Source organism: Danio rerio, chromosome 19, assembly GCF_052040795.2.
Source record: "Danio rerio strain M-AB ecotype USA chromosome 19, GRCz13ab, whole genome shotgun sequence".
In the NCBI taxonomy this organism is placed as follows: Eukaryota; Metazoa; Chordata; class Actinopteri; order Cypriniformes; family Danionidae; genus Danio; species Danio rerio.
The window spans coordinates 5,621,369-5,645,721 of NC_141039.2; the positions used below are offsets into that span (position 1 = coordinate 5,621,369).

The 24,353-nt window shown below is 39.4% G+C and overlaps 1 protein-coding gene and 1 long non-coding RNA gene across 12 annotated transcripts in view; both read right to left on the reverse strand.

Annotated features, from left to right (window-relative positions):
• The window catches only part of khdrbs3 (KH domain containing, RNA binding, signal transduction associated 3), a 218,038-nt gene extending 195,961 nt beyond the window's left edge, over nt 1–22,077 (reverse strand). For all 8 annotated transcript variants that reach the window (XR_015516400.1, XR_015516398.1, XR_015516395.1 and 5 more), the window contains exon 1: nt 21,681–22,077. Coding sequence is in view for 2 of the 8 variants with exons in the window: in XM_087295295.1 (XP_087151421.1) it covers nt 21,681–21,771 (91 nt within the window). In the remaining 6 variants the exon portion in view is untranslated. The remainder of the gene's footprint in view (nt 1–21,680) is intronic.
• Nucleotides 22,078–22,835: 758 nt separating this feature from the next.
• Nucleotides 22,836–24,353, reverse strand: part of LOC141378994 (uncharacterized) — a 50,462-nt gene continuing 48,944 nt past the window's right edge. For all 4 annotated transcript variants that reach the window (XR_015516415.1, XR_015516418.1, XR_015516417.1 and 1 more), the window contains one exon: nt 22,836–24,267. This is a non-coding gene — a long non-coding RNA (uncharacterized LOC141378994). The remainder of the gene's footprint in view (nt 24,268–24,353) is intronic.

Here is a 24,353-nt window from a genome sequence, read left to right on the forward strand (position 1 = left end):
AAGCTGTCACAGTATACCTCATTTGAAAAGGTATGAACACTAGTGCATTTGACACATGAACTAGAAAGCTTCAACCTAATCCAGCATCTGCCCTCTAAAAGTTACTAGCAACAAAAGCTTCTTTGTTTTAAAAAAACAAAAGTTTACACAAGCACTTACTAGCACAGACATCTATTGTGGTTGGCCTTTTCAGTAGTTTCTTGTTGCTCTTGTTCCATAGTTGTTCAGCTTCTTTTTGACAGTGAAAGATCTACCAGGTGCCAACAGCTGCACAAAGCATGTATAATAGCATAGTATATAGCAGTGGTTCTCAACCACGTTCCTGAAGAACCACCAGCACGGCATGTTTTAGATGTCTCCTTTGTCTGTCACAGCCATTGCAGGTCTTTCAGTTTCTGTTAACAAGCTGATGATCTGAATCAGGTGTGTTTTGTTAAAGAGACGTGGAATATATGCAGAACTGGTGGCCCTCCAGGAATGCGGTTGAGAAACACTGCTACGTAGTATAGATGTGTACTGTTCTGATAATGAAATTCGAGTCATGTGCACGGACCTACAGATGCTTTGAAACTGAAGTATACTTTGGGCTTAGCGCACAGACTGACAATCTGTCACGAACAAACACAGACAAGAAGAGTGAAACAAGCCGTAAAATGTCTCAGTGCTGTCAGACTGCATATCCGTAGACACGAAATAAACTGTTGTTCAAACATAGCAAATTTTTCACACCAAGTAAACTCTGATTATCAAAAACCAAGAACCTGTGGGAAGTGAGAAAAACGTAGGGCAGATCTATTCCTTGGGCTTTTTTATACACTTTTATGAATACACCACTTTGAGGGATGAAAGCAATAACAATGGTTCTAATGTATTTCCTGTTTTATATTTTTAATATCCATAACTTTTGAGAATCCAAAAAAATCCACACGTTATGACCGCCAACCTGATTTCACCAAGTAGGACATGTTCCTTGATTGACATCTATGTTGATCCTGTTGCTTCACAGCAAGAACACCGCTGGTCCAACCTCCTATCGGGCCGGTTGGTGTTTCTGTGCGGAGTTTACACGTTCTCCGCGTGTTTGCGTGGGTTTCCCCCCGGTTCCCTCCCACCATCAAAAAAAAGACACCATAGCTAATTGACTAAACCAAATTTTCACCCAAGACAACCTTAGTTTACACTTCTCACACGGCGACAAGCAGGGGAGCTATGGAGACCTACCTGAGCTCGAACTCCCCTCTCGCCCTTCTAACGGAGGGAGCCCCGGGCTCGAGGATATTACGAGCTCAGGGCTCTCTCCCGGGAGAGCATGCCAATTACGCTTTATTGATTATCAGCTAAGTGTCAACTCTTGAACTGCCACCTTTTCAAATGATCAACTAGAAATCAAGTTGTTATTTGTTGCTCTTACAACTGGGATCAACAACAAGACTTTTGTCAGGTAGTGTGTGGAGAAGATCAGGAGAAGAACGCAATTTCTAGCTGTTATGACCCAGATTCAAACTCAACTTCAAACATTTTTCGGTGAATTATTCTTTTTACAATCTCTAGACTGTTAAAGGTGCAGAAGGTGATCTGCCAAAATGCTAACCGCTTAGCATATTATCTTTGGACGGCAGGGAGGGACTGTGATTCAAAGCCACACCCCCTGATATCGCGAGCGCGCGGATCGCGTCACAACAGCCGACAGACAACCCACTAGTTCAAGTCATTCGCAAGTTAGTGCCAGCGCCATGCAGGAATTACATTAATTACTTTGCCACACTTACATGCTATTTCAGAGCGAATATTCAGAGTAGCATGGTAAACAGTATAGGAAGGCTGTCATTGTTCAAAAATGACCCAATGTGAATATAAAAGCAACTTCAGCTCAATAAAGCAGGTTAGGCGGAATAGCGCTATTTACTGGTGTTTTGTTGTTAAACTAAATATAAATCTACATTATAGATGCTGTCAAAGAACCTTATGAAACTGAAAATAATCACATAAATCTTTCTCTGGGAGATTTCAGTGGCTGAACAACACGTCTGTGCATAGAAGTCATTCATAACAGAACACAATCTAACATCAGCTTAGCCTGACTAAAATAGTTTTAAAACAGAACATTAGCTGTCTAACAGTACGTTAATACTTCAGCCATGGTCTCGTCCTTTCTCCAGCATGCTAAAGTAACTCCAATACTGATTCAGGATTTTCAAAAGTTTCAATGCAGCATTTGATTTCTCCTGGTCCGTCTCGTGACCGTGCGGCCTATTATACCTGCGCCTGGCTTTACAGTAATCGTCCCGAGCTCGGCTGTCCTTCGGCGCATCCGGCTCCGACTCGGCATCTGCAGGCGGCCCGCAGCTCGCTCGCGCGCATGCGTTTGTGATGCAGACGGGCACGCGCTTATGGCGGATCTGCGTGAACAGATGCGCAGAAGTCGGAATCTACATTTGCTGACAGACAGTCTGACCTGCCTATCGGAATTAAGGGAGATGACGGTCCGACTCTATTTAATTGGATGAACATTTTTTTGTTTTATGCTTTACCCCGAATATAAAAATACATATAAACACATTTAGCGCTCATTAAACACATCATTACTATTGGACTGTGAAGAGACTTTCAACCAGCACAACAAAAAAATGTTTCTGAAGACAATCACCTACTGCACCTTTAATGTACTGTACTTTGATCGCAAAGCTCAAACACTCAGATATGAGTCTCCTTATTATTATTTTGCTTCAAAATCAAAAACGCCAAAAACATTTTAATAGGAAGCAACACATTGTCAAACGTAACACGCATATGGTTTATCTCGACAAACTAATACATCACAATCACACTGGTGCAGCGACTCCTGTTGGAGATTTTAGCTTCCTAGTGGAAGCATCTGGATCAGAAAAACACCCTTCACTGTGAAAAGTGGCAAAAACACCTTTGAACGTGTGAAGATCACAGAGCTCTCTGAAATCACACTCTTGAATGTCCCGCCTTCCAGTGTTACCCAGTAAGTCCACTCAACCCGGCCCCGTTGCTAACCATCATCGTCTGTATCCCGAGCGCCGTCCTCACAAGCACCACGAAGAGCCTTCTTATTTACATACTATCATATTCTATTCCTCATCTATCTTTCACTCTAGCTTTATTTGTTTCCTATCTGTTTTCTCCTCCACTTTTTTCCCACCCATTACAATTCCAATTTCATCCTTCCATTTCGTTCTCGTATTGCCTTCTCCCTGCCTTTTGAAATTTAATTTGGTGGCAGTCCTTCATAAATAACTTTCTCCCCACAGAGGAGTGCGGCCTTATTCAAACTGTAGCCCGGAGCACAAAGACATACTGATTAACAGAGTCTCTCTCTCTCTCTCTCTCTCAGTGTCTCTCTAATCCTCTGTTATCCAGGGCTGCTGTTGTACTGTCCCTTGCTCTTCTGAGCGATGCATTAACATCCTGCAGCAGTAAAAGATTAATACTGTATAAATGAGGAGGGGAGCACCACAGGGGTGGATTGGTGGCCTAGATTAACATTAGAGTGCCGCGGGTTGAAGGTTTGCCAGACAGCCTCACCGTGAGCTCCCTAATGTGAGTACTGAACACTCCTGAGCGCAGATCGGGATCGTTTAGCTGTGTCGAACGCATGTCAAGCCCGTCCTAAAGCTCTTCCCTTTGTAAACAAAATGCACGAGCTTCGTCTAAAGGAACTATTCATTAAAATCATAAAGGCCAGAACACACCAAGCCGATGGTTGGCCATTGGGCTTCGTTGGTCCACATAGTTGTTTTGGTGTGTTCCACATGTCGCCTCTCATTGAGTTAACATATAAGCTCATTAGCCCGATTTAGCAGGTAGAATCGACGTTGGCTAACGGCTAAAAGTAGCACTCTGATTGGTTATTCAGCAGTGAGTCAGATCGTGAGTGTGACGTTTAGTGAAGTGGCGTAGCAAGTAAACAATTCAAGTCAAGAAGGAACGCAAAGGGGTGGGTTGTAATGCTGCTACATTTCTTAAACAATATGGAGACTTCGATTATTAGACATATTTGCAGGTACTGAACGCAGCTTTGTTTACGCTTTGCATGCATGCATCAGAAACTCTAGTCTGACGTTGTGAACGAGAAAAGAGATCCTTCCCTCTACTGGTGTGGAAAAGACACATCCTCGCACACAGAAGCAGAACACAATCTCTCGTTTCATTTGGCTGCTGTCTGTTTGGTGTGTTCACGGGGAGCTTTTTGGTCCAGATGTGAGCCAATGTAAGGCAGCAACACAGTTGGGATTGGTCGGTTGGACGTGTACTGGTCTTAATGCTGTAAGCCAACCCAGACATAATTCAAAGACTGGATTTCGGGTTTATTTAAACATCCTAAAATTAGTTAAACTGTTATTGTTAATGACATGTTTAAGAGAGTTTCAACATTTCTACAATAAAAATTTGATGGAACAACCTTGACCAGTTCCGACTAGTTTTTCAAGTATGTATATATTGCATATTCAAGCCCAGACTCATTGAAAATGGATGCCTAAGATTAAATTGAGAATTTTCTATTTAGTTGAATGTTTCTGATGACAAATCCACAAGAGGGCACCGTCTACATTTTTGCAAATCTGAAATATGTTACTTAGGGTATTTGTTGTTGTACGTTTCAGATACACATCCTTCCTGTACACGTCCACGAGAAGGTGGGGCTTGTCAAACAGATTGCCTAGTGAACCACTGACCTAAACCCAACCAATAGTGTTTTTTATAGCAAACGTGTACTGTAATGGTCGGCTATTGGGTTTCAGTGGTCCGTTGGATTGGTGGGTTCACGAGGAGCTTTTTAGTCCATGTAAAAACAGATGTGAGCCATTGTGAGGCAACAACACTGTGTGCCGGCCTTAAAGCTGTAAGCCAACCCAGACAGAATTCAAAGACTAGATTTTGTGTGGCTGTGTGTATGACAAGGTGGGGCTCGTCATTCAGATCGCCTAGTGAACTACTGATCTAAACCCAACCAATAGTGCTTTCAAAAGCGAACGTGTGTTAAAAGTGCACTGCAATTTCTCTTAATTTGACATAGCTTTTTTTCTTTTGTAAAACAGTGCTTCACTGAACTTGACCTGATTGCTCTGCATCACAGGTACAAGACTGTACAAAGTGAGCTACTAAGTAAACTGACAACACCAGAAGAGTCGAACATATTGAGATGGATAGGAAAGGCAAACATATTCCATTACAATCCATAGATGCTGTTAAGTTGTTTTGTAGTATTTTGTTGGTGCTGTGCAAAGAACTGCACAAAAATAATTCTTTATTTGGTGATAACATGTCCCTGTAAATATCATTAGTGTGACAAAGAACAAAAGTTGTTGGTGTCAAACCGCCCCCTAGTGTTTACTTTACCTTGAAACTGCAACAAACATATAGGGCTCTATTTTGACGGTCCATGCGCAGAGCGCAAAATGCAGGGCGCAATCGCTTTCAGGGCGTGTCAGGACGCGTTTTTGCTAATTTAAGGACGGGAAATCTGCCTTGCGCCTCGGCGCATGGTCTAAAAGGGTTGAGTTTATTTTCTTAATAAGTTATAGGTGTGTTTTGAGAATAAACCAATTAGAGTCTCATCTCCCATTCCCTTTAAGATCCAGCTGCGTCGCGCCAAGAGCGCATTCACTATTTACAGGACGCAAAGTAAGTCTAAGTGGAAAATATGAGCATTTCACAAGCAAACAGTTAACAGAAAACTGTTAAACAGAGCATCTACTGCGTGAGAATGAGAGATAATGGATCTACTTTCACATTCGCTCTTGGATAGGGAAACCTTTACGCACAGACATCAACTAGTTTATAAATAAAAAATTTTGTTTGTTAAGCGCAAATATTCGTTTCAAAACTATTTCTAAATTCAGTTCTAATTTCCAGCAAACGAATAAATGAATAATAATAACGAAGTGTGCTCAAAAACCTGAGATATATCCTAAAACACATGCTGTACCCCATATGGTCTAAAACCTGACAGGTGGGCAAATCTAAGCTTGTTTTTAATAAAACAAATATAAATATGGATATATTAAATAATACTGCTAATAATAATAACATTATACAAAAGCAAATTGTTATGAATGAACTGAAAAAGCCTCCCGAGATGAAGAAGACATAAAAGCAGTGATTTTTCATATTTATGTAGGCTAGAAAATAATATGTTTTGTAATATTTTAATCATTTATATTTATATTCTATATCTATTCTTATTATATCCTATATATATATCCTTAATATTTAAATTTTATTCATATTTAAAGATATTTGCCTATTGCTCTCTTGTGCGTATTAAGCAGTGCGTAAGCGAGGCGCAACTCTGCGCCAGAGTTTAGACCGGGATAGTTTTGGTCTAATGAAAAATCTATTATAGTTTCTCAAAATAGCAACGCGCCAGCAGTGCGCCTCAGAACGCCTTCCTTTTTAGATCAGAACGCCTATGGGCGCACAAATGAGCGCTAATGCATTTGCTATTTAAACAGTGTAGCGCAATGCCTCAAAACAACTCTGGCGCCAAGCTGAAACTACCAAAAGACTATTGCCCCGCGCCTTGCGCCACATTGTGCCGGGTGTATGATGGGCCCATAAAGTACGTTTTTGTATATAATTTTCAGTACCAATGAATATCATATTTCCATTTTTACTTATACTAATTTTTGCTTATTGAAAAAAAAAGTCAAGCGTAGATATGATTTTTTAATGATTTTTATGAAAGTTTAATGCAAAATATTAGTAGAATTTGTGTAAAAAAAAAACGGCACTCTTTTCAGGATTTTTGGAAAACTACAAAGTTCAAATGAACACATTAATTTGAAACATTATAAAATAAATTCAGAAAGTATTTATACAATAGTTGCAATACAAAACTGACCCCAAACGTACAACAAATACTGTACACATTGATAGAAACTCCTCAACGCCATGCGAGTTTTGTAAATTAAGAAAGAATTAAAATTTCTTTCTGAAATGACAAAAGACTCAGATTCTCTCTCGTAGTTTATGGAAATTCCGCAGCTGAAGGGATTACTTGGTGACCACAGGTTGTTCGCTAAAACCGCTACATATCATGCTACAGATTTCCAGTTCTCAAGGGCAAGACAGAGAGGAAGGGAGAGAGAGAAAACGAAGCGCCTCTTCTCCTCAAACACGCAGAGACAGTATTTCACAGATACACGCTCCGGCTCATTATCCCTGACCCAAGGTGTCGAATCAGAGCTCTGCGTATGAGATTCCAGGCTCATTTGTTTTTCGAGCTGACCTGAGAAAGCCCCCCCACACGAAAACTGCTGAGACTGACAAACGCAGACACGGAAACCACAGCTTTTTTTTTTAGCTACCCTCAAACAGAAAATGAGAAGCGTGGCACGTTTTCCACTTCGCTGCGTTTTATGGGGGGATGAGAATGCTTTAAAAATCAGCCATCCCATCACAAAAGGAGCGCTGGAGATGATTACACCTGTAGAAGAGGCACGAATCAATGGCGGCTTGAGATTGGGAGGGAGTAATCCGAGGTGACGCGCAAACATCCATTGCGTTTTAGTAAATACGAACATAAAATAGATTCTGAAAACAACCTGACACGCATGGGCTACTCCCTCTCATAAAAGTCCTATAAACCTGATTTATGATTGTTGAACTGATTAATTGATAATTGAAGGTGAAGTGAGCCGTTTCTGCATCTACATTTAGTCATTTAGCAGACGTTTTTGCCTAAAGCCTCAGCCAGTTTAGTTTAGTCTGGGTCAAACCTGCAGAAAAAGGCTTTGCTAAAAGGCTGATTATTTTACCAACGATTAGTGTCAATAGTGGTGATGGATTTCGAAGAAAAATCGTAATAATAAAAAGGGAAACATAATCTGGACCGCAAGAGATCAATGTCAAAATTAATGCTCAAATAATGTAGCCTAGCTTACAGTAAGCATCAAGTTTTCAGTATATCTGTCATATACAGTAAGTCCGTCTGTTATTTTTAAATAATATATATTATTTGACTTTATCATCAGAACTATAGAAACTGTTTTATGCTTTATAAGAATAAAAAAACAACAGCAGCGACAACAACAACAAAAAAACGCCACAGTATCGGGAGCAGATCTGTATCGGTCGATATTCAGAATTTTGGTATAGACAACGGATCGATTCCAAAATAAATGGTATCGGAGCATCCCTAGAATACAGTATATCCATACCTCAAATACCTTACACTCGCAGAGCTAAATCACTTGCCGTCAGAAAGCAGAGGGGTGATCTGCTCTCAGACTGGAGGTGGGAGATACTGCTGTACAAGGACTGGGCCGCCTGTAAGTGCTCTGAGGCGGGGGAGGGGCCGACCGGTGGCATCACCCGCAGCTTGTGGAGAAGTCGGAACGGTACAGTACAGACAGATGAGAGTCTATAAAAATCTCCAGTAACACAAAAAAGAAACAAATAAAAATAAACATATATAAATAAATAAAAAAGCCGCTAGATTTGTTGCTAGTCGCTTTTTTGAACGTTTTTCGCTAGAGAGGCCTGAAAAGTCACTAAATATAGCAACAAAGTCGCTTAGTTGGCAACACTGACTATTCCCTACATTAGTTATACAGTGGTCCCTCTATAAAATGATGTTCATTTTTTACGGTCTCGCAGTTTCATTGATTTTTTTTTTGTGCAATTTTATTCATTCATTTTTTTATCGGCTTAGTCCCTTTATTAATTTTGGGTCGCCACAGTTGAATGAACCACCAACTTATCCAGCATATGTTTTACGGATGCCCTTCCAGCTGCTACCCATCACTGGAAAACACTCATACACTCTTATTTACACACATACACTACGGCCAATACTGCTGTACAAGGACTGGGCTGCCTGTAAGTGCTCTGAAGCGAGGGAGGGGCCGACCGGTGGCATCACCCGCAGCTTGTGGAGAAGTCAGAACGGTACAGTACAGACAGATGAGAGTCTATAAAAATCTCCAGTAACACACACAAAAAAAGAAACAAATAAAAATAAATAAATAAATAAATAAAAAGGCCGCTAGATTTGTTGCTAGTCGCTTTTTTGAACGTTTTTTGCTAGAGAGGCCTGAAAAGTCACTAAACATAGCAACAAAGTTGCTAAGTTGGCAACACTGACTATTCCCTACATTAGTTATACAGTGGTCCCTCTATATAATGTCGTTCACCTTTCACGGTCTCGCAGTTTCATGGATTTTTTTTTTTTTTTTGTGCAATTTTATTTATTCATTTTCTTGTCGGCTTAGTCCCTTTATTAATCTTGGGTCGCCACAGTGGAATGAACCACCAACTTATCCAGCATATGTTTTATGGATGCCCTTCCAGCTGCTACCCATCACTGGAAAACACTCATACACTCTTATTTACACACATACACTACGGCCAATACTGCTGTACAAGGACTGGGCTGCCTGTAAGTGCTCTGAAGCGAGGGAGGGGCCGACCGGTGGCATCACCCGCAGCTTGTGGAGAAGTCAGAACGGTACAGTACAGACAGATGAGAGTCTATAAAAATCTCCAGTAACACACACAAAAAAAGAAACAAATAAAAATAAATAAATAAATAAATAAAAAGGCCGCTAGATTTGTTGCTAGTCGCTTTTTTGAACGTTTTTTGCTAGAGAGGCCTGAAAAGTCACTAAACATAGCAACAAAGTTGCTAAGTTGGCAACACTGACTATTCCCTACATTAGTTATACAGTGGTCCCTCTATATAATGTCGTTCGCCTTTCACGGTCTCGCAGTTTCATGGATTTTTTTTTTTTTTTTGTGCAATTTTATTTATTCATTTTCTTGTCGGCTTAGTCCCTTTATTAATCTTGGGTCGCCACAGTGGAATGAACCACCAACTTATCCAGCATATGTTTTATGGATGCCCTTCCAGCTGCTACCCATCACTGGAAAACACTCATACACTCTTATTTACACACATACACTACGGCCAATACTGCTGTACAAGGACTGGGCTGCCTGTAAGTGCTCTGAAGCGAGGGAGGGGCCGACCGGTGGCATCACCCGCAGCTTGTGGAGAAGTCGGAACGGTACAGTACAGACAGATGAGAGTCTATAAAAATCTCCAGTAACACACACAAAAAAAGAAACAAATAAAAATAAATAAATAAATAAAAAGGCCGCTAGATTTGTTGCTAGTCGCTTTTTTGAACGAGACCTGAAAAGTCACTAAATATAGCAACAAAGTCGCTAAGTTGGCAACACTGACTATTCCCTACATTAGTTATACAGTGGTCCCTCGATATAGTGTCGTTCACCTTTCACGGTCTCGCAGTTTCATGGATTTTGTTTTGTGCAATTTCATTCATTCAGCCTTCCGACAAGGCTTAGTCCCTTTATTAATCTTGGGTCGCCACAGTGGAATGAACCACCAACTTACCCAGCATATGTTTTATGGATGCCCTTCCAGCTGCAACCCATCACTGGAAAACACCCATACACTCTCATTTACACACACACTACGGCCAATATACGGTCTATAGACCATTTCAATGTGATGATGTCTTTGGCATATGAACATTTCCTTCTTGTTATCAAACAATTTCATAACTGTAACAAAAGGTAATTTAATCATAACTTCATGTTAAAACAGCTATCATAACATTATTTATCAATATGTGGCTATTTTTGGGTCCTCGGAAGCTCTAGAAATCAAAAATGTAAAACAGGAAGTTCATTGGGACCACTGTTTTTGTTTACATTCCTCAAAATGATTTATAGCGCATGTCTTTGGACTGTGGGGGAAACCGGAGCACCCAGAGGAAACCCACGCCAACACGGGGAGAACACAAAAACACCAACTGGCCCAGCTGGGACTCGAACCAGCGACCTTCTTGTTGGAGGCGACAGTACTAACCACTGAGTAACCGTGCCACCATGTGAAGCTTTATTTCTGCAAAGCCATTTGGTTCAAAGTTTAACTTTAAATAATGTTCTTCCCTTGGAGACCATCACCCAGTGAAACGCTGAGACATAAACCAGAGCTCACAGTAAATTGCACTGGCTAGTCATTTCTTTGACATGACTAGGAGCCTTAATCAGATGTTAAGGGTGAAATCAATAGCCGTTGACTGCAGTTAACAAGCGGTCATTAGATTTTATGAGGAACAAACCGAGTCTCTTAGGAAACAGTTCTCACTTCACACCGAGCAAACCAAAGGGAGAGAAAGCGAGTGCATTACTTAGTGTCGAAAAAATCCCTTCAGTTAAAGACGTCCCTCAATAAGTGGCTGTCACTGGCTGCCTAAGCAGGACCAAGTAGTGACACAGCAAAAGAAAATGCATGACTTTATATGGGAAAAAAATGCATCTTTGTAATGCTAACTCATCAGAAAGATATAAAAAATGTGAGGAGAGATTTTACGTTTTGTCAATTAAATAGCTAATTCGTACACATTCAGTGTTATGAAAATGTATGATTTTAAAAAGGAGACCTGGCACCCTACCCTGCCCCGTAACCCAATCGTCACTGGGTGATAAGCAAATTTTACTAAATTGTACGAATTAGATTGTACGAATTCATACAAATTAGCCACTAAATCAAAAATTGGCGTGAGATTGAGTTGGAGATTCATAGTTTTTGAACGTTGTTGAATTCAGAATAAGGATAAGATCACTCAATCTTTAAAACCTGACAAAAGTCTTGTATAATAACTTGACTTCTAGTTGGTCATTTGGTACCAAAAGTGGCTAATATGAAAGGCAAAGGCCTCTAGATTACTCTTATTTTACCAAAATAAAACATGATCATGCCTTAATTTTTAATTATTTAATTAGGACAGTAAGGTCTGACTTTGCTAAGACAAAAGTCTTGTCACTGAACAGATATAATGTACAGTATAGAATATAAAGTCATGCTGCAGTGGACAAAATAATGAATATTGTGTCTGACTCCCATGAGCTTGGAGGACTGCATCCATACATCTCTGCACTGACTCAAACAACATATTAATAAAGTCATCTGGAATGGCAAAGAAAGCGTTCCTGCAGGACTCCCAGAGTTCATCAAGATTCTTTGGATTCATCTTCAGTGCCTCCTCCTTCATCTTACCCCAGACATGCTCAATAATGTTTATTTCTGGTGACTGGGCTGGCCAATCCTGGATCACCTTGACCTTATTTGCTTTCAGGAGCTTTGATGTGGAGGCTGAAGTAGGAGAAGGAGCGCTATCCTGCTGGAGAATTTGCCCTCTCCTGTGTTTTATAATGCAATGGGCAGCACAAATGTCTTGATACCTCAGGCTGTTGATAATGCCATCCACTCTGCAGATCTCTAGCACTGAATGTAACCACAAACCACGATTTTTCCTTTATCGAAAATAATTATTTTCCTTGGCTGATTTCTACAAGAATATTGGCTCCATGTGGGTTCCAATAGGTCTTCGAAAGTATTTGTGATGACTAGGGGTGTCACGATTTTGATTTTTAATCGAAAACGATGGAAATTTATGCTCAATTTCGATTATCGAATCAAAAAATAGAATCGTCGATGCTGCCACCCCCCCATGTCACGTCAGCTTGGCTTGCCAAGCGGGAAAAAAAACAGGCTTGTTGAAGTGCTTGTTAAACTGCTGAAGCAGGAGACCTGTCGACAGAACTTAAACCCTCTCCTCTTTCAATGAAGTCGCCGGTGTGTGAGCATTTTGGATTTCCAGTGAGTTATGTTGACAACGATCGTGTTGTCGACAAAAAACACAGTTTTGCAAGCTCTGCTATGTACGTATTACGAACGGTTCGTCCGATAGACAACACCGGCATCGCGATCCTCCGCTCGCCCCCGTTGCAAATCCGCTCGCGAAAAGTACACACTCAGGCCCTGTTTACACTGTCTTTGTTTTTAAATGGCATTTTAGAACGAGAACGATTTGACATCCACAGTGGCGTGTAGCATTTCTGAGCCGCCCTCCTTCCTCTCTACCTCTGAAAATCCACATCACATGACCACACAGACACAGACGCACTCGCAGCCATGCGCTCCAGACAGCAGGTCCAGGCAGTCAGAGGACTGCTTCAATCTTTCACTCACTTGTACTTAGTCATTTTAGCGCACACCTCAGGTACTGTTGGCTGGTTCCTGTTGGTTGTGCGTCTTTTTTTACCGACGCCATTATAACGACACAGATCACTGCCTATTCACGAGTCCCGCAGAAAAAAGTGATTGACAGGTGGTAATTATGTGTGTATCTTGCCTTTATTCATTTACTGTATGATTTGTTTATGGGTAAAACAAAGACCATGCAGGTCAGGTAGTTTAAACGGTAGGCTACAAATAATTAATTGGTCATTAATTAATTAATTATTCATAATCGAAAATCGAATCGTGCCTTTAGAATCGAAAATGTAATCGAATCGAGGATTTGGAGGATCGTGACACCCTTAGTGATGACTGGGATGCAGTTCAACAGATTACTCATCTGAAAAATCGACCTTCTGCCACTTTCCCAAATGATCAACTAGAAGTCAAGTTATTATTTGTTGCTCTTACAACTGGGATCAACGACAAGACTTTTTTCAGGTAGTGTAGAACATGCACTTCATGCATTACACATATTGAACTTGTGGTCATCAATAAAAATAAAAACGCAATGACATATAACAAGGTTGCTTATATAGAATCATAGATGAAAGATGTAACATAACACCCTGCAAGGTGAAAAACAGCCGTTTAAAGATCTGTTCGCTCTGCCTTCTTCACTGGGCATGCATACTCTTGGAGAACTGACCCCAAATCAGTTTACTCCATCCTACCAGCTACGCACCAACTGACTTGATCTCCAATCGAAATCTCACTGTAACAGCCACTCACGTATGCAGATGATAATTTATTAAAACTGCCCGAGGCGTCTAAGAGACAGTGATGATTATCTCAATCAAGTGCCATTCTCATCGCAGTTTATCTCTCTGGCTGTCTCTATCCATCTCCGTTCACAAGGCATTTGATGCACTGCCAGGCGCTGTTTCTGTTTGCTGGTGGGTGGTTTTGTAAGCCGGCATACAGTCACAGACCAGAGGGCAAAGCGAGAGAAAAAACTTCTGTAAAAAAAAAAAGAAAAGATCTCTGTATCATAGCAGGAATCAGTGTCTCATCCTGAATGTTAAATGTATCTTACAGGCCATCTTATACAGTACATGCTGTGCTTCGGGAGCTTTGGGAATTTGCACAGGCATTTGTTTCTATCCTCTTCAACAAGGGATGCAGCTTATACCGTGTTGGCTACAACTGTTCCTCATTGCTCTCTGTCTTCTCTTTTCTTTAGAGGTTTGGACACTTAAAAAAAATACGTTGGTTGTTTGTACAACCTACTTATTTAAAAACACAAGTCTTGAGGGTCTTTTTTTGGGACAACTTGATTGTTTTATGTTCAATCTACTTGTAATTGTAAAAACTAATTAGTTAACTCAATTTATAATGTATAGAACACACTTTCCTAACGGTCGAGTAGTAAAATCAAATTCAAATGCAGTACCTACTGAGTAGTAGGCGATTTCGGACGCATTGTTTTGTCGCTAGTTTTGCTAACTTTTCCTAACTTTATTAATGATTATTTTAGATTCTGCTTAAGTGTAATTTGTAAGATATTAGATGCTAGCAGAGTATGGCAGTTTGTAAAGCATGCAACACCATCTGCTGTTAAAAACTAAGCTCAAAATTAGGGGTGTCAAAATTAATTGTTTATTCGGTGCACCGCGATGCAGACGCGGACAATTAGGTATCTGTTCAGTAATAATCATAACCGGTTATTATGTACTGACGTCATTTATCTCCTATGCGCTCTGTCGCTAGTGAGGTGAGCGCGAGTATTTACAACACTCAGCGAACTCAGGGCCGGTCCATAGCATAAGGGCACTGTACATCCAGGGGGGGCGCCAGAAAGGAGCGCGGTTCAGTTGGTTTTGTTTTCGATATTCCTGATACACATTCAGTTATAGACGGCAATAACTCAAAAACCTCTTACCCTAAAAAGATCTAAAGTGTGTTTCCTACAAAAAGGCGAAGCTGGTTATGTTTTACAGCTGTCTTTTTTTTCGCTCGACATTACGACCACTTCTCCGATTAAGCCCTCGCAATATGTGTTTAGCCGGGAGAGCTCGCGCTGAGAAGAGCTCTCAGTAAGGGACCGTCGGAAAAGTGCTTCTTTTTTTCGTTTTTTTTTTTTTTCGTTTTTCTGCTCCGCTTAGCGCGAGCTCTCGCTATTGCGAGGGCTTGTGTGTGTGTGTGTGTGTGTGTGTGTGTGTGTGTGTGTGTGTGTGTGTGTGTGTGTGTGTGTGTGTGTGTGTGTGTGTGTGTTTGTTTCTTTGGTGCTGTCCATGTTTGTGTACGTGTTTGAATGAGAGACAGTGTGGTGCTGTGTGTTAGTGTGTTTATACAGACAGCTTGTTATAGCCTCCCCCCTAAAATATAAATATGATGCACCGAGATATCGAATTGAACCGAAGGCATGATAATCGTAACCGAACCGAACCGTGAGACCAGTATAGGTTCACACCTCTACTCAAAATCATCTCAAGAGAGAACAGCTATTCACTTCTCAAAATCTCAGAATTGATTTCTCAAATGATTTTTCGTCACATCTATAAAAAAAACAACAAAAAAAAACATGTAAAATAGTTTAACAATGCAATTTCAGTTTATATGGTTGCATAATAAACCTCCAGAGATTAGCTCCCCCTGTTAACCAGCTAAAAATACCGACCCCCGAGTAATACATAAGTGAAGATATTCATTCATTCATTTTCTTGTCGGCTCAGTCCCTTTATTATTCCGGGGTCGCCACAGCGGAATGAACCGCCAACTCATCCAGCAAGTTTTTACGCAGCGGATGCCCTTCCAGCCGCAACCCATCTCTGGGAAACATCCACACACACATTCACACACACACACTCATACACTACGGACAATTTAGCCTATCCAATTCACCTGTACCGCATGTGTTTGGACTGTGGGGGAATCCGGAGCACCCGGAGGGAAACCACGCGAACACAGGGAGAACATGCAAACTCCACACAGAAACGCCAACTGAGCCGAGGGATCGAACCAGCGACCCAGCAACCTACAGCGCCACTGCTTCGCCTAAGTGAATATATGACAAAACTAAACGTCTGACAATGTAAAATTGCAATTAGCACCCTGATGGTTGTTTATTTCTTGCAAAATTACATTAGTCATTGTCAAGTTGATTAGTTTCATGTTAGAAGTCTTGGGGACGTATTCCATCCAAATGTGAAGTGTATATTTTCAAAGTTCACAGAAAAACAAATGCAAATTAGATGTGTTTCCGTCAAGCTGATTGGTTACGTAGGTGTAAGGTTTGCTATATCAGAGCTTATTCTAAAAAATTGATCTCTGCGATCTCCGATTATTTCATTATTTCCCTTTTACACAAGTCCAACACCCTCTCAAGTACACATACAAACTTTTTTATGTAAATGAAGATATTTTTATTGAACATTTGGTGTTTTTAATCACTTTTTTCTCATGTGACACTTCAAAATGCACATTAACAGACAGAAACAAAGCTATTATTTGCATTTTGATGTGTTTGCATTTCAATTAGGTACATGCATTGGAAATTGTGAACACATTAATTTCCTTGTCGAGTTCATTGTCAAATCCTAAAGTGTCTGAATGCAAGCATAGTGATTATACACACCACTTCCAAATGTAAGCACAGGTATGAGGTCTCAGTCGTCAGTGGAACATTACATTTTACTTTACTGAGGCTCAATTATGGACCTGTTTTTAATTTAACGGAGTGTAATTACGCTAAACACCTAATTAGCTCCTCACATGTTCTTAAGAAAGGCATTTCTAAAGCAATTAGGCAAAAAAGATTGTGTGGGATTTGAGAGTTTGGTGACTGTTGGTGTGCGCCGTTTTAATGAAACTCCCACTGCATCTGTTTCCATCCAGTTAAGGTTTGTTTAGTGGCCTGTGTAGCATTGCAAACAGTGTGAAAGCCTATGTGTGTGCGAATGAGTATTTGTATGTTGTTGTTGTTGTTTTTTCCTGTTCCTTTCCTCTCCTCCTGCCAATTACATAATTTAGTTAAGGATTCTAAGATGAGAGCTACTCGACATGACATCATGAGCCATCTGTAGTATGCTGGAGATAAGAGCGGCAAGTTTTTTCTCGAGATTTTGGCAGGCGCGCAAACATCTCCAAACCCCAGGACGCCTATGCTGATTTCTGCCAATAAAACATTCAGAGATGTTGGCTAATTACTTGCAAATTGCATCTTTCTTAATAAACGAGCAAATACACTTATGAAGCAGTTTCTTTCTTCATGATTTAATCGGTTTCTCTCTCTCTCTTACATTTCTCTTAGTGTCCAAAAGATAAAGAAAGAGATTTAAACTCTGTCTTTCTGTCATCGTGCCTTTCACTTCGAGATATCATCCTACTAAAAGGCCTTCCCATTTTTTAAAGAGGAAGATGGAGTGATAAGGCAGAAAAGTGCTGAGTGTGAAAGTGTGAAAAACGTGTTATCTGCTAGGCTGGTCAGACCCCAAGTTCTTCACTCGTTCTCACGCTAAAGCCTTTCCGCAATCCTGCAAAAAAAAACAAATCTGTTACTGGCGTCGAATCTCATCTGAATATTTTCGAGCCTGCCATCTTGATGCGCCTTTGAGAAACAGATAGAGAGACACCACAAAGCGTTTGCTGAGAAGCCAGACAGGTCTGATGTCTGACAGATCTGCGTTCGGCCGTAACCCCACTCTGTGAGCTGCAAGGCTAAAATGGATTGACCCTACGAAAGATTTTTTGGATGCTGAATAAGAAAAAAGCTTCACTCTATAAATAAAAACTAACTTTGTGCTTATATTTGTGATCTGATTTTACCACATTCCCTGCGGATGGATGGATGCACGGCACAAACCATAGATTGATGGATTAACAGACGGATGGACGGATGGATGGAATTAACCATAGATAGATGGATCGATAAATGGTTGGATCGAACGATGAATGGATGGATAGATGGATGGATTGATGGAAAGATGGATGGATGAAACAAACCATAGATAGATGGATCAATAAAACAATCAACAAATGGATCGACAAATGGACTGACAAATAGTTGGAAGGATGGATGGAACAAACTATAGATTGATGGATTGACGAATGGATGGATGGATTGAACGATGGATGGATGGATGAAACAAACCATAGATAGATGGATAGAAAAACGGATGGATGGATGGATGGATGGATGGATGGATGGATGGATGGATGGATGGATGGATGGATGGATGGATGGATGGATGGATGGATGGATGGATGGATTGAATGATTGAACAAACCATAGCTAGATGGATTTACAAATGGATTTACAAATGGATGGATGGATGGATGGATGGATGGATGGATGGATGGATGGATGGATGGATGGATGGATGGATGGATGGATGGATGGATGGATGGATGGATGGACTGATTGATTGAACAAACCATAGATAGATGGATCGACAAATGGATGGATGGATGGATGGATGGATGGATGGATGGATGGATGGATGGATGGATGAATGGACGGATGGATGGATGGATGGATTAAACAAACCATAGATAGATGGATCAATAAATGGATTAACAAATGGATGGGTGGATGGATGGATGGATGGATGGATGGATGGATGGATGGATGGATGGATGGATGGATGGATCGACAAATCGATGGGTGGATTAAACGATAAATTAATGGATCGAACAGAACAATGGATGGATGGATCGACAAATGCATGGATAAATGGATGGATAAATGGATGGAAGCCCTTTTAAAGAACCTTCCTTCAAAAGTTTACCTGCCAGGTCCAAACCTTTTTTGGATATGTGTGTGAACACTCAACAAATGCATTTGACTGCTTTTATAGAACTTGCTTATTTGTTATTTTGGTTTGATATCTGTGATCTTTTAAATAATTGGTTTGTTAAGAAAAATGATAAACTCAAATGCCACAACGGCAAGTCAATAAAGACTTCATTTTTATCTTTGGTGAATTTTTAGCAGTTTTAGCAGCGGCCGGCACAATGAGTCTTTGCCAACATTTTATTGATTTATATGATGTAGATGACTGCTGCATTTGTGATAAATAAGCTGGCTTTAAGAATGATATGAATGTATACGTTGCAATAGTATTGTTGTTTCATCAGTCAAAACACCTCTGTCTGTATTTTTATAGGGTGTATTGTCCAATATTTATCCAGCATGTTTTCTTTTTACGGGTTTCACTTGTGTACTTTCTTTTCGAGGGCACCCTCTAGCTTCTGGTATGCATGAAACCGATACACTTACATGAGTATTTGGTTCTCTGCAATGCTCACATTATCCCATTTTGGGTAAAATTGGGGAAAACATTAAGAAAAAGCACATTACACCATGTTTTATTTTATTTTATTTTTTTTTTTGGAATTTGGATTAAAAGGCAAAGGCACATTGTTTTGTAAAAGACTGGGGATTGTTTTTTCATCAATGCATGCATAAGAAGCTTATGTTTAATTTTAGATGCATAAACTTTTGATATATTCTGACAAAAAAAAGAAATTACTCTCACTATAAGAAGACAGAGGGTCATCTTTGATGCACAACATGTCAACAAATCATTACTATAAACTCTTTCTTTGCATTTATCATCGGTTCTAGCCACTAAGTTCACATGTTTGTACTGTGAGGAAGGTTAACAGTGTTTTTTAGCCAGCACTGAAAACCATTGAAAGACCCTGCATAACTTAAAAAGCAAACTCAAACAAGAATCCAAATCCAATGAGCCATTTCTATGTGAAAAGTTGCACAGAAAGAACATGTGCACGTTGTGCTGACTCTACAGCTTATTATCAAACCAAATATGCCTCAGTGTGTTAAAGCGCAGACCCTTAGTTACCCCCTTGGGCAAAGTGAAACCAAGAGTAACAGCCAGGAAGCACATTCAACTGCATAAGTGTAGCTTTAATTGAAGAATAGCTGCACCATGCCTAAAGCAGCAAGCGGACTCCCTTATGCACTGGTACACTGGATTTAAATCAGCGCGGTTTCAGAGAGAGACCCTACAGATGAATCTGCCTGGTGAGTCGTGTGGAATTTTTCATCGGTTCACATGATGAGGAACTCCTCCCCTCAGCAACGTGAAGTTGTGTCATGAGTACTTTGACATATTACTTCTGCAACAGAATAGCATCCAGATGAGAGAAAGAGATGAAGCGCACAACTGTGACTTCTTCAAACGTGCACATGGTCAGCTTTTAAAACCATATCTTCAACCTTGACCCAACCTGCTCAAACAGATGCATAAGCAGAATGTTGTTTATTTATTAAATAATTTCTAAGCATATGTATGGATGCAATGTGCTGGTGTTTAAACACACTTTCCATTCAGCGAAACTCCAAAGGACTTAAATAAATCCAGAGACATGGATAGCTGCACCTGGTACATTCCTTATCAAAGATATTGGTTCTGTGTGCAGCTCTCTTAAAACGGATGAATTAATTAGTGTGCAAACTCTCTCTGGATTCAAATGTGCTTTGCTTCTTTAAAGAAGCACGAATGAGCTCATGCTCTTAAGGAACGAAAATGCTTTATTCCTTACAGAGAATAAAAAAATACACATGCATTAAAAAAAACTGTAAGCTAATTTGTTTATTTTCCCTCATTGGGTAGCTACACATTTACTCATTAGCATTTCTAAACATGCTGAAATACCAAGTCATCCAAATCTGGTTTACCACGGTATATGTAACGCACGCATATTTCAGTTCAGTGCTTTAAAAGCACAATTACTTTTCATTTATATGTATATTTCTAATCCGCAAGTACTTATTCCAATAGAGACAATGGTTAATGCACTTTTACCTATTTTAATAGTAAATAAAATGTATTCAGATAGTCACTGGTGACATTACATTTTTAAGTTATACTTTATTAACTACTACAATACAAAACTATTGTCTGAATAGAGTGATTTCAGTTTTTAAAATGGTAAAATTGTTCAACAATTGGACCACTAGTGTCCATCACAATTGCATTGAGTAGTGGTACTAATTGAGGTAAAAAGTTTTTGAATATAAATTTACTATGGTACTATGAATATTCGGTCTGAAATCACATGCAAATATGACTTCAAAACAACATTAGCGCTGTTTATTTGATTATATCAACATTGTTGTCAGTCTTTGGCTGCTAATATGATTTCAGAATTAGCATAACACTTTTCTGAAATTATATTATTAAGGAGAAATTCCAAATGTGTGAATGTAAAACGAACTTTATCTCAATGCGTTACGGAAACTGGAACCGACAGACAACGCGTGATTTTGAGGGCAACATGCAATCTGTTACCAGCAAAAAAGAAAGGTAAATTGAGATTGATAGATAACAAATGAGATAGTGTGACTAATTAAATAGACATAACAGCTACCCTGATAGTTATAAGAACTAGAAGCGAAGAAAATAAATACACTACTAGTATTACGGATTAATCACAAAGAATTCAAGCACAGCTTGCCACAATACAGATGAACACATTTACCGTATTCTGCAATACAATGAGCGGTGTTGCAAATAAGACCAGATAAAATGAATCATCTGCAAGTCAGTGATCACGCAAACGCGCACAGCCCCGCGTGAAGGAATTCAGGATGCGCGCCCCGGATAGTTTGACAGGAGACAGCGGGACTTACCTTGATCAAGAAGCCGCATTGAGTGCTGGAAGGACGGGTCCAGAGAATCCTTCTCCGCCATCAGTTCTGGCAAGTACTTTTCGTTATCCATCTCGCCTCCTGCGTTTGGTCCAACAAAACAAAGCGTGTCAGTTGTAAGAGATGAAATGTAAGATCCTGCTGCTGTTGTCCTGAAGCAAGCCAGAGCAGATGCGCACCACCGATACAGGGAGAAAAAGGGAGCCACTGATTCTTTTAGCTGCCGGTGAGCATCTATGAGATAACCTGGAGTTTTGTTTTTAATTTAGTTGCGCTGGAGATAACTACTGTCCATGAGCTTCCCAGGTGATTTGCCGTAAGCCCATCTGCGGGAAACGTGCGGATGCCTCCGTCCGGTCTGACTGCCGCTCTCAACTGTAAACAACCGTTTTGAAGCTCCCCCTGTTGTATCCACGGGCAACGACTGCAAATCCCAGATCCTCCGCTGATTGGATGAGCGGATATATTCAGATGTCAATCATCGCCTGAGGGCGGGGCTGGCGCGGAATTGTCCGAGGTGCTGTAGTGTAGTTTGTAGTGAATGGGCTGACTGGAGATGGGATTCAAGCATCCTTATGTTTGTGATTTTGGTTAAGAAGTATTAAGTATTTTGGAAGTAATTGAAAGGTATGATAGACAAGATACTTTGTGTCGTTATTTTACTGTCACAAAACTTGAGTGAGTCAAAACTGAACAATCTGTAATTTACTCACTCTTTACTTATCTAAAACCCATTTGACTTAGTGTCTTCTGTTGAAAACTATGAAGATATTTTGAAAGCTGGAAACCTGTAAGCATTAACACCCATATGTTTGTTTATCCTGCTGTGGAAGTCAGTGGTTGCAGGTTTTCATCTTTCTTCAAAATATATTCATTGGTGTTTAACGGAATAAAGAAACTCGTAAAGGTTTGGAACCACTTGATGGAGAGTAAATAGTATTTTTTCTATTTTCAAGGGTGAACTATCTCTTTAATCTCAGCAAAAATCCTTTGCATAATCCTATGCAATAAAAAAAACTCATCAAGATTTCTTTTGAAAGATATGCTGATGGAATTCATAATGAATTTTTAGCGGTGATAGCTAATAGCTGACTTTAACCATAAAAACACTAAGATTTTTACTATATTTTTCTTTTTACTAGACTTTAACACTAATATTGCAATCATGTTTACAGAATATTTAGTTTATATCATCCAAACACCTAAAACTGAACATTCTGTAATTTACTCACTCTTTTCTAGTCTAAAACCCATTTGACTTAGTTTCTTCTGTTGAAAACTCTGAAGATATTTTGAAAGCTGGAAACCTGTAAGCATTAACACCCATATGTTTGTTTATCCTGCTGTGGAAGTCAGTGGTTGCAGGTTTTCATCTTTCTTCAAAATATATTCATTGGTGTTTAACGGAATAAAGAAACTCGTAAAGGTTTGGAACCACTTGATGGAGAGTAAATAGTATTTTTTCTATTTTCAAGGGTGAACTATCTCTTTAATCTCAGCAAAAATCCTTTGCATAATCCTATGCAATAAAAAAAACTCATCAAGATTTCTTTTGAAAGATATGCTGATGGAATTCATAATGAATTTTTAGCGGTGATAGCTAATAGCTGACTTTAACCATAAAAACACTAAGATTTTTACTATATTTTTCTTTTTACTAGACTTTAACACTAATATTGCAATCATGTTTACAGAATATTTAGTTTATATCATCCAAACACCTAAAACTGAACATTCTGTAATTTACTCACTCTTTTCTAGTCTAAAACCCATTTGACTTAGTTTCTTCTGTTGAAAACTCTGAAGATATTTTGAAAGCTGGAAACCTGTAAGCATTAACACCCATATGTTTGTTTATCCTGCTGTGGAAGTCAGTGGTTGCAGGTTTTCATCTTTCTTCAAAATATATTCATTGGTGTTTAACGGAATAAAGAAACTTGTAAAGGTTTGGAACCACTTGATGGAGAGTAAATAGTATTTTTTCTATTTTCAAGGGTCAACTATCTCTTTATTCTCTGCAATAATCCTTTGCATAATCCAATGCAATAAAAAAAAACTCATCAAGATTTCATTTAAAAGATATGCTAATGGCATTTATAATGACTTTTTAGAAGTGATAGCTAATAGCTGACTTTAACAATAAAAAGATTTTTACTATATTTTTCTTTTTACTAGACTTTAACACTAATATTGCAATCATGTTTACAGAATATTTAGTTTATATTCAGTACAAATATGCAGCTCATCATTCATTTCGGCATTGGAATGATGCAACAACACAAACACAAAAAATAGCTTTTAAGTGAACTGGAATTAATGCAGATTAAGCATGAATGAAATTATGTTGACGTTTGCAGTATGGTGTGAAGAGACCTTTGAAAGACCTTTGGCAGATTTTAAAATGATTCGTATTATGAGTGTCTCTTTGTTTCCTACCCACCAAGATTCATTAAAAAGCTTTTACACTGTGAAGCAATTCAGCAAAGTTCTTCAAACTGAATTTGTAAAATTCTCAAATAAGTTTTCAAGCGTTACTCTGGAATTACAAGCAGATTTTGTGCATCCCTGCCTACAAGCAAACAAAAAAAGAGAACACAATGCTTTGTGAATCAAAAAATGGCATAGCACATATACGCACAGCATATCAAATATACA